This window comes from Protopterus annectens, chromosome 11.part0 (genome assembly GCF_019279795.1).
Source record: "Protopterus annectens isolate FY-2018-M chromosome 11.part0, PAN1.0, whole genome shotgun sequence".
NCBI classification, from domain to species: domain Eukaryota; kingdom Metazoa; phylum Chordata; order Ceratodontiformes; family Protopteridae; genus Protopterus; species Protopterus annectens.
The window spans coordinates 181248510-181260512 of NC_056745.1; the positions used below are offsets into that span (position 1 = coordinate 181248510).

A 12003-nucleotide genomic window follows, 5' to 3' on the forward strand; every position below is an offset into this window, starting at 1 on the left:
GTTGCCTACTACAGCAAAGCCATGGTTCTCAGAGACCTTACAAAGCAATCTCATTGTTGAATGATATCGGTCAGGAGAAGGGTACAAAAAGTTTTCCACAGCATTGGATATACCATGGAACACAGTGAAGACAGTCATCAAAAAGTGGAGAAAATATGGGATAACAGTGACGTTGCAAAGAACTGGACGTCCATCCAAATTTGATGAAAGGACAAGATGAAATCTGGTCAGGGTGGCTGCCAAGAGACCTACAGCAACACTGAAGGAGCTGCAGGAATTTCTGGCAAGTACTGGTTGTGTACTACATGTGACAACAATCTCCCATATTCTCCATATGTCTGGACTATGGGGTAGGGTTGCAAGACAGAAACCTTTTCTTATACAGAAAAACATCCAGGTCCAGCTAAAATGTGCAAAACAATACAGCAAGTCTCCCAAAAGCATATGGGAAAATGTATTATGGTCTGATGAGACTAAAGTTGAACTTTCTGGCCACAATTCCAAAAGGTAAGTTTGGTGCAAAAACAACACCTCGCATCACCAAAAGAACACCATCCCCACGGTGAAGCATGGTGGTGGCAGTATCATGCTTTGGGGTTGCTTTTCTTCAGCTGGAACTGGGGCTTTAAGCCAAGGTGGAGGGAATTATGAACAGTTCCAAATACCAGTCACTTTTGGCCCAAAATCTTCAGGTGTCCGCTAGAAAGCTGAAGATGAAGAGGAATTTCTCCTTTCAACATGATGACAATGACCCTAAGCAAAGATCCAAATCAACAAAAGAATGGCTTCACCAGAAGAAAAAGGAACAGTGGGCAAATATTGCCAAGTCAAGATGTGACATACTGACAGACTCCTACCCAAAAAGACTGAATGCTATAATTAAATCAAAAGATGCTTCAAAGTATTAGTTTACGTGTGTGCACACACAAAGTATTAGTTTAAGGGTGTGCATACTTATGCAACCAGAGTTTTTATATTTTTATTTCTTATATTTTTTTCCTCTAACAAATTTGTTTGTTTTTCAACTGAACTGTACAAGTTATAGGCCACACTGAAGGTGGGAAAAGTTTTGAAATGATTTATTGTGGTCTCATTTTCTTATACCACAAAAACCTGGCATTTTAACAGGGGTGTAAACTTTTTATATCCACTGTACCTACTGCATGTCTTTGGAAGTGGGAGGAAAGAAGAACACCCAGAAGAAACACAGGGAGGACATGCAGTCTCTACAGAGAGCGCACCCCAGCCAAGAATTGAACTGCAGAACCTCTTGTTGTGAGGCAACACTATCTGGTGTGCCAATGTGTCACCCAAGAGATAGACAAATGAAAGGAGGATAACCATTTTTAATTGAGAGCCAAACTCAAGATCTCCAGCATAATGCACTGGTGTCACTTCTGCTGGTCCAACAAGAGCTTCTGGACAGATTTGTGTAAACCCCCCCCCAGAGCTTTATCCTTTCCACCAGAAAAACCCTAATTGGAGACAACGGTGAATCTATGCACAGACGCTGCTAGAATCATAGAAATGAAACAACATTAGCTCTCACTAAGACTGAACTTGGCTTGTGCAGCTACACCTATACAAACGTTTACAGGACATATAGGCATTTAGTCATCCTGTAAATAGATTGGCCACCAAGTAAAGAGAAAAAAAACTAAGATGGGAGGATTAAGAAAAGATAAAAAAAAAAAAGAATGATAAAGTAACATTTTAAGTTTAAACCTATGCAGCAATACCAAGAAGAAAGTTACTGTTAACAGTACTGACAAATTTTACACTTCCTGTGGGGAAATTAGTCTTAAACATACTTTTCATTCTTCTGAACACTGCATGGGCTGCAAATGTGAACTTCTGTTGTGCTGCAATGGGATAGCTTTTGGTCCGATTTCCAAAATTACAGACATTATCCTTATCTTTTTTCCATTTTGAGGACAGCCAGCTGACTGGATTTTAGGACTGGATTATTTTAAGCAATGATTACTATTCCATCGTCACGAAACTGCAGTTTAAATACCATTTTACTACTGGCCTCTCTCCATATAAAGCAACTGATTACGCAACTCAAACATAAACCAAAGCATTGACTTTGCAAAGCATGCATCCACAAACACAATACGTACACATTTGAAGGCTTGGCTATTTCAATTTCTATCAACATTTAGCAAAACCAATGAGCATGGTAACAAGCACTATTTTGTTCTTCTTTTGGCTTTTCCAGGCTGGGGTCACCACAGCAGAACTCCGGTCCGCTAATGAATGGCAGTAGATTTTTTTTACGGGTGCCGAGGTGCCAGCTCGATGCCCAACCTTCAGCGAAGGCACGCCCATTCTACGCATGTCTTTCGAACGCCACTCAACCACAAGGTGGATATGCAGACTCCACACAGAAGGCACTCCAGCCGAGAATCAACCGGGAGAACCTCTTGCTGTGAGGCAACAATGCTACCGCTGCACCATAATGCATTAAAATTAAAATGCTGTTCTACACGACTGTATATACTACACCACACACTGTTATTCATTACTGATTTAAAATTTTAATTTATCTACCATAGCCTTTTATTAATGGATTTCTCCAATATATAGAATTATCTTTCACAGTTTTACATCTGTGGTATATGACTGCACATGCCCGTTTTTGACTGCAACTTTTATTTAGCCTAAATTTATTTTAACTGCTGTATATAACGTAATTAATGGATTTCTCCAATATATAGAATTATCTTTCACAGTTTTACATCTGTGGTATATGACTGCACATGCCCGTTTTTGACTGCAACTTTTATTTAGCCTAAATTTATTTTAACTGCTGTATATAACGTAATACATGGTATTACAACATTGTACATATCACTACTACTGGAGCTATTCTCTCAAAGAGTCTACTAAAAATGGGCCAATGGACTTTTCCAGTAATCAAAAGGAAAAATAAAGGAAGGATACCAGGTTTGTAAGCAATCTAATGAATTTGCATTGAATTATATACAGGAGCAACATAAAAAACCAATGCGCACAGCACAAAATGTAATGGAGTATACTGGACTTAACCCCTTCCTGTTATAACCTTTCCTCTAATAACCCCACTGAAAAAAAGTAGCTGTGAGGGACCCAAGTCCTCCAAATAAAATAGACAAACAATTAAAACTGCTCTTATCCTCAGATGCTACACAAAACTGATAGTGCATAATATTTATACAAGTAAACAGTTTTACTTGCAACAAAACATCTTCTATTATACGCCCTTTAAAACAGATTTGTGAAAAAGATAAAGAAACACACGCACCTATAAATGTAGTTTATTTACAAGAATAACACAGGCACTTACAAATGTTGCTCCCTTGTCTCCGTTACTAGGTGCTGCAGTTCTTCTTTACTCAGCTCCACCTAAGAAAGAATTAAACATTTTGTATTTTAATGGCATTCTTTCATTTCAGCATACACCAACTCTTCTGCAATTAGTACCACCCATCTCCTCCATCCTCCTCTCTCACTGCATCTCATCACTCTGTTACATATTCTCAGAACCTTCACAGCTGCTCTTCCTCCTCCAGTTTTAATACTAGCTTGCTAATCTTTGCCACATGCCTATAAAGCATTACCTCAAATTTTCATACAGCTGAGCTCATTATGCTGATGCTAAGCACATACTTTCATGATGGGGATACAATAAAATAATATACGAACTATTCATTGTTCCTGCACGCATGCAAGGCTTTTTATAGATATACAACCTCCTCATCATGCTGGAATTTTTCTATACTATAAGGTTTCATTTATTCACTGATGTATGCGGCTGAAAAAATGTCTAGTTCTGATAAGCCCAACCATCAGGTTAAGAAATAAAGACAACAACATGAAAAAGCTAAGCAAAAACAGAAAATGTGATCCAATATATCTCAGGATTATCCAATGAAGTACATAATACTACAGAGTAAAAAAATAAATACAGCATGATGTACAGTTCATATGGACAGCAGCAATATTGAATTTAAACAGGAGTAAGCCTATCAAGGGGTGGCAAAGCAGCAGCTTCCCAAGCATTGGGAACTACAGTTTGTGTGTGTAAGTTATCTCAAGCCGTGCATCAACGACAAAAAAAAAAAAAAAAAAAAAAAAAAAAAACAGTGAGCCGGTCAACTAGACAAAATATACTGTAGACCAAAACAGCTCAAGGGAGAAAAAGATAGACATCTACAAGATGAGTAATGGCAGGTAAGAATCTTAAGCAGACAAAAATTGGGTCTGTATTATGAAAGCGAAAAACCCTATGAGCGAATATCAAAATATCGACTCCTATACCGTGAAATACGAAAATCCCAAACGCACTAAACAGCAGGGGAAAAAAAAAAAAAAAAAAAAAAAAATCTGACTCTCATAGTCGGCCAACCCCACCACTACAGATATACTACCTACCCAAATAAAATAAATAAACCACATCCATACACTAACCAAACCCTACTTCTAACCTAAAGTAAAGCACAAAACCCTACTTCTAACCGGACAATAAAACTCCACATACACAACTAACTATGCACTTTCCTTAACCCCTCCCTAACCCTAAGGTCTGTAACTACCGCACATTTCCCCTACGAAAATATACACAAAGAAAATAAATAACCTACATACATACATTTAACAAAACACTACCTCTAACCCTACACTAAATCTAACATACAATACTTATCTAAGCACTTACCTTAACCCACACCCTATCCTAAACTCCGTAACTATCCAACACTTACCTTTTGCAGCTAATCTACAGATGGGCCAACCATGGAAATTCGACATTTCTATTTTTGCGGTTTTCAACTTTCGCTCTAAGTACACTTTGCGCTATACGGTTCGACGTTTACGTATTTGCGCAAACGTCTTTTCGCTCTCATAATATAGACCCACAAAAAACAATTCTGGATGACCTAATTTTAAAAAGTATGCAAAATGAAAGCAGTAAAGAGATACAGAGAGCTAACAGAAAATGCATTTACACTGGCAATCATCTAACAAACCTATGGTGGTACAGACAAATAGAAGTAATGATAAAGCTTCTGTTAAATAAACTTGTCTACTGCTGGGGCAACGGAGTATACTGAAAAGATGACAAACAGTGTTGAGCAGAGGAGATGTGAAACAAGCATCAACAAAAGTCCTGGTATTTATAGTGAAAAGGTTTAAGTTAGTAGAAGCTACACTCTCACCCACACCTTTATTGAATGATCACTTAAGACATATGCAAACATACATTTATAAAAAAGAAAACAAACCACGTTAACGTTTGTAACTGTGAACATATTAAAAATCACATACATGCTTTTTATACAATCCTCAGTCAATTAAACATTACGTAAATTGCTCAGTTCCTACCTTCCGTTAAACGTCACTTCCTCCAAAAATATTGGGGGGGGGGGATTCAGTAATCCTCCGTGTAGGACGAACAAAGTCCTACTCGGAGACTGCCATCTAAGAGTTAGACGTCAGCGCGTCATGCATATGCATGAGGGCACGCTGACTCAACTCCCAGGCTAACACTGAGCATGTAGGAGTGCAGGGGGTGTGTCATACTGCCGAGCAGTCCAAATATCCATGCCCCTGCAAGTGCCTAACTCTGCAAATGTCAGCAGATATGAGCGAGTCCGCTCAAATGTGTACACCCCCAACACTACACCCCCCCACATTAAAAAGCCCTGTACAAATGAAATAAAATGTAAAACAAATTTTTTTTTTATTATTCACCATATAGCTGCCTGTATTTGCGCGGGTGTGCCCATTGCTTAGCTACAGTTAGCATTTTAGACATCGAAGAGGATAATAAACCACTTGTACGCAAATTAAGCCAAACAGCAATAGTGTAGTGGCAGAGCCTTTGCACAAAGAGGTGGCATTCCCGGTTCGAGTCCTACCACTCCCCTTTCCATTTTCTGTAGTAAATCCATGCATAAAAATAATTCATGACATTTACCTTTTAAATTACATTAAAATGCATCGAAATGGCCTATGTAGTAGTGAACGATATTTTAAATATATATAAGAAAGTGAAACGGTTATGCATAATAATGAATGCATAAGTAACCTATCTTAAGAAATGTGAAGCACTGCTAAGCAACGTTTAGCAGTATTAAGCACATTTAAGAATAATTGCCTATAGCTAAGCACTGCTTTAACTAGCGCAACAGCTTTATGCGGAGCTGCACATCGCGCCAACCAGCGAAAACTAAACATGTTTGCGTGGAGGTGCGCACCGTGCCAACTAGCACAACGTCGGGCAATGTCAGGCAATGTAGAGCAACATCGAGCAATGTTGGGCAAAGTTGAGCAAAGTCGGCTAAACCCAGTCAGGCCAGTAGCAAAATAAAAACGCAATGACAGGTCTCGAACCCGGGATAGTGTGCACCATAATCATAGTACTAATCCACTAAGCCATGACAGCATTTGATGTTCATGGACTGTCAACACACATATACATATGAATCAAACTTTACCCAGTGCTAAGCAGGTGTGCACTCAGTTGAGAACTTTCAAATCCAGCCAATCACAAATAAGTGCGGGAAATGAATCATATTTAAGCTCCATAGGCGGGAATACTCACCATAACTATTTGCAGCTCCATCTGCAGACAGCAATGGCTAGTGTCGGAGAGGGGTCTCACTTCCGAGAGCAACGGTGGGGCACTGAGGAGTCAAAAAGTACAGTTGTGTACACTTACCATAAATGTAGATGTTAGAGTGTCTTCACTGTTGCAGTCATCACTGTAGGGTTCTTCCTGCTGGCAGGCAGCCCTCGGTCGGCCAGAATCCCAAAGTCCTGAGTCCAGCGTCGGCTGTGTACTCATCCTCCCTGACGTCAGTGCGCCAGGGGTACAAAGCTCCCAGCCAACGCCATGTTCTCCAGTTTTTCTTGCCCCAGATGTCAGGTGCCTAAAAATAAAGGCTAAAAGTAAAACAAAAATGTAACATACAACAAACCCCATACCCTGTAGCAAATACACCTCAGAAGAAGGGTGAAGCAGGGAACCACACCAATAAAAGTATAAGAGGGGACAGGAGGGTGGGTAACCCAGACTGCAACAGTGAAGACACTCTAACATCTACATTTATGGTAAGCGTACACAACTGTACTATGTTCATCATATTTCACTGTTGCAGTCATCACTGTAGGGTTGAATCCCAAAGCTGAGATAAAGGGTGGTGGTTATAGAGTAGGACGGGCAGCTAGAAGGCCTTGCAAGACTGCAGAAGCAAAGCCTGCCCTAGATTTAGAATAAAGAGGGAGATTATAGTGCTTAGAGAAAGTATGCACTGAACTCCAAGTTGCAGCTTCCAAAATATCTTTGGTAGGGACTCCCCTGAGAAAGGCAGCTGAAGTAGCAGCAGCTCTGGTAGAGAGAGTCCCAATTTTTCCAGGGATTTGCTTTCCATGATGAGAGTAACAAAATCTGATTCCATGAGCAATCCATTTAGAAATGGTCTATTATGAGATAGCTTTGCCTTGGGAATTTGCTGCATAAGAAACAAACAGTTGTTCTGCTTTCCTGATATCCTTTGGTTCTGTCCAGGTAAAAGCAAAGCTGCCTGTGTATGTCCAAAGAATGCAAGATCCTCTCCCCCTTATTTTGTGGATTAGGGAAAAAAGTTGGCAGGTGAATAGTTTGGTTTAAAGCCACTTTAGAAGCCACTTCAGGCATGAAAGTAGGGTTAGTCCTCAAAGAAACCCTGTCTTGATGAAAAATAATGTAAGGTTCCACAGCCATGAGCGCTTGTAACTCCGAGGCTCTCCTGGCTGAAATTAAAGCCAGTAGGATAACAGTCTTCCATGATAAATACTTTATATCGGATGTGGCAGCAGGCTCAAAAGGTGGCAGAGTAAGCTTTTCCAGTACATAATTGAGGTCCCAAGCAGGAATGGGTGGAGTCCTAGGGGGCCTTAAATTCTTTGCTCCTCTGAGATATTGTTTCAGAAGTGGATGTGAAAAAATTGGAGGATCTGTATTATAATGTGCAGAGATAGCCGAGGCATGTATTTTTATGGAAGAAAAAGATAAACCCTTATGCAACACATCTGTTAGGTAATGTAAAATCAATGGAATATTTGGAATGTGAGGATTCGATTCCTGACCCTGCATCCAGGTGCAAAATCTCTTCCATTTACCTGCATAAGATTTCCTAGTGCTAGGCCTTCTGGCTTCTAAGATGACATCCATAACCTGTTTGGTAAGGGTAGGAGTAATTATAGACCCTGAATACGCCAGGCTGCGAGTTTTGATATGAGAGTGCAGGACCTGGCCCGGACGTTGAGACAAAAGATTTGGAATCTGAGGTAGAATCCAAGGAGGTTCCTGGGATAGATTTATCAGTGTTGAGTACCAAAATTGTCGAGGCCAATTCGGGGCTAGTAAGATCATCTTTGGTTTGTCCTGTTTTATTTTTAATAACACCCTTGGTAGAAGAGGCAGTGGTGGGAAGGCATACCCAGAGAGGTTCCTCCAACTGAATGAGAGAGCATCCACTTTCCATGCTAGCTTGCGATATGTCCTTGTGCAAAAAGTCTGTAACTGGTAGTTGTGGGGAGATGCAAATAGATCTATGTCCGGGCAACCCCAGGCTTCTGTAATCATCTTGAATATTTGGGTGTCTAGCATCCACTCATGTGGGTCTGACAGATTCCTGCTCAGGCTGTCTGCCAGAGTGTTTTGTTTCCCTGGCAGGAATTGAGCTTGTAGATCCACTTTGCAAGCTAGTGCTGTGTTCCATAGAGTCATGGCTAGTCTGCAAAGGGGGTAGGAGTGTGAACCCCCTTGCTTGTTTATGTACCACATAACTGTGGTGTTGTCTGTCCGTATCAGTAGCTGCCCTGACTGTAAAAGATCCCTGAAAGCCAAGAAGGCATTCTGTACAGCTAACCTCTCTTTTAAATTGATATGTAGATGCTTCTGATCCTCTGTCCAAAAACCTTGCAGGCCTTTCCCCTGCAAGTGGGCTCCTCATGCATAATCCGAGGCATCCATGGTTATCACTTGGTTCTGGAGGTAGACTGAAGGCTTTCCCTTTGTTTTGAAGACATGCCGTGGCCCACCAATGAAATTCCTTTTGTAGGCAAGGCAAGACAGCAATCACCGTTTCCAGACTGTGACAATGCTGGGACCATACACTTTTTAGGTACCATTGTATCTTCCTCATATGCAGTCTTGCATATGGTATGAGTAGGATGCAGGAAGCCATGTAACCCAAAGCCTGCAGGAATTTCCTTGCAGTTAGCAGAGACATTAACGCCAGGCTTTTGAAAGTTGAAGCCAGCTGTAGTTGTTTTTCTGGCATCAGGAATGCCATCTGGGTTGTAGTGCTTAAAAAGAGCACCCAGGAAAGTTATCTGTTGAGTGGGTGCCAAATTTGACTTTTTTACATTCACAGTGAATCCCAGGCACTTGAGTAGATTCTGAACAAATTCCAGGTGCTTGAGTAAGATGTCCTTGCTGTCTGCTTGAATAAGGCAGTCGTCCAGATAAGGGTAAATTTGAATTCCCTTGAGTCTGCAGTAAGCTACTACTGGTGCCAGGCACTTGGTAAAGACCCTGGGCACAGTAGACAAGCCAAAGGGCAGAGCAGAGAATTGGTAATGTTTCGAGCCTGCCCTGAACCTGAGGTATCTTCGGCACTCCTGTCTGATAGGAATGTGTAGGTAAGCCTCCTTTAAGTCCAATGTCACCATCCATGCATTTTTGCTCAACATTGGCAGGAGCTGCTGCAGAGTAAGCATCTTGAACTTTGGTATCTCCAGGAAAGTATTTAAGACCGACAGATCCAGGATGGGTCTCCAAGTATTTTGCTTTCTGGGAACTAGAAAGAGTCTTGAATAAAAGCCTTGTCCCGTCTCTGAATTTGGAACCAGTTCTATGGCCCTCATAGCCATGAGGGACCTCACCTGTTGTAATGCCTCCGTCCATTGAGTTTTTGGTAGGTCTGGCCATCCATTTGGTTTTGGTAAGGTGTGAAAGTGGAATTTGTAACCTCTTAAAACTACATCCAGAATCCACTTGTCTTGGGTTATGCAAGTCCAATTTCGCTGAAAGAGAGAAAGTTTTCCTCCCAGAGGTGCTTCCAGGAGAGAGGTTCCTGGAGCCATGCAGGGGGAGTCATTGAGCCTGTTTCCTATAAGGTTGAGACCTATCTTCTCCACCCCTGGGGGTGGAAGCACTCCACTGTCTAGGTCTATACAAGGTCTGTGCTTGGGCCCTCCCTCTAGGGTGCCTATACCTACCCCTCTGAGGCCTGTCCGAGCTGGGAAATGACCAATTCTTAGCTGGCCAATTTCTGCTAAATCTAGGAGGCTGAACTTGTAAGAAATCCTTAACCGTTTGCATGGATTTTGTCTTATCCTCCATTTTTCTTTATAACATCTTCAGCCTTAGACCCAAACAAAACATTATGCTGAACAGGAGCATCCAGTAATTTTGCTTTTACTTGATCAGGCAAATTTTGTTCCTTTAACCAAGCATGCCTTCTAATGACCGTGCCAGTGGCTGCCGCCCTGCAAGAGGCCTCCAAAGCATCAAAACCACAGTGTAAGGTATGTTTCCCCACCTGCTCAGTAGCATGCATCAAATCTTGTAATTCCGTATTGTCTGCACATGCAGAAATGGTACACATTTTTTTTTTCATAACAGACAAAAGGTATTGCTGATATTTCAACATATGAAATTGACAATTCAAAGCCCTAATAGATAAAGTAGCAGAAGTGTACACTTTTTTGCCCCATCTCTCCAAAGCTCTAGAATCCTTATCTGATGGAATAAGGTTCTTAGCAGTGGCGGCCTTAACACCCTTAGGACCCTGAGAAATGGTTTCTGGATCAGCAGTAGGATTTTTAAATAGAAACTGGTGAGAGTCAGGGACTCTGTAATATCTATCAGGCTTAGCAGGGGCCGGAGGAAAGGAGTCAGGGGTTAAATTAGACTCAGTAAAGACATCATCCACAATATCCAAAATAGGAGGAATAGCCAGGGGTCTGTGTTGGGGAAGAAGAAGGAAATCCCTAAGCCTTCTCTTAGATTCAGAGTACTCCTGTCCTTCCCAGTGAAAATGTTCCCTCATGTCATGTAAAGTTTCCCCAAAAGAGTAACCTTCAGGGGGAGAAGCTGAAGGAATGGATTCCTCAGCATCAGAATCCTCATAAGGAGGGAAAGTATAATCCAGTTCAGAGGAAGACACTGAAGAGATAGATACCTGATCAGAGGATTCATAATCCAATTCTTGTCTTGGCCTTTTGTCTGGAGGGGGATGGGAACCCCTAATCATAGTTAGCAAGTCCTCCGCCATTTTAAGCATTTGTTTTTGAGATTTAGGTCCCGGATCAGAGGAGGCCTGGGCTTGAGTCTTTGTTTTAGAAGGAGTCTTAGTCTTTGCCTGAAGCTGTGTAGGCCTAAAAACCCCCTTGGAAGAAGGTACCTGCACAGCGGCTCCGGACCCATCTGAGGGAGCATTATCCGAAGGTCCAGCACCTGGAATATCTGAAGGCCTAGTTGGCTCCTCGTGGGAGTCCGTATCGGAAAAGCGGTTCTGTAATGGCTGATGACAGGGGCTGCAAAAGCGCCTCACTGACGACGGCTGAACCGGCAGCTGGCTCTAATTGTAAACTGTCATCTGATTTGGACCACAGAGGCCAATCTTTATCCTTGCGCCTTTTATGCACTCCGGTAGTCGGAAGCATGTCCGACGACATGTTATAATTAAATCGCCTCCCAAAGTAATGAAAGGCAAAATCGTATCTCTGTTTAGTAGTACATGGATTAAATCTAGCACAAAACCGACAACTAGCTACGTCGTGGTCAGGGCCTAGGCAAGGAATACAGTAAGAATGAAAATCCTTATGAGGTATTTGCTTCCCACATGAAATACAATTATTAACTTTTTCTGACATCGGACTAGAGCAAGAAACAATTTCCCCAACTGAGTACTTGGCTTTGAAAAGAAGAATGTCTTTGGTATGAAGCACCAAAAATAACAGGAGTCA

The 12003-nt window shown here is 41.5% G+C and overlaps 1 protein-coding gene across 1 annotated transcript in view; it reads right to left on the reverse strand.

Moving 5' to 3' along the window:
* The window catches only part of PWP1 (PWP1 homolog, endonuclein), a 630765-nt gene that overhangs the window by 528562 nt on the left and 90200 nt on the right, over positions 1 to 12003 (reverse strand). The window contains exon 2 of the mRNA XM_044087585.1: positions 3329 to 3387. Coding sequence (XP_043943520.1) covers positions 3329 to 3387 — 59 coding nt within the window. The remainder of the gene's footprint in view (positions 1 to 3328; positions 3388 to 12003) is intronic.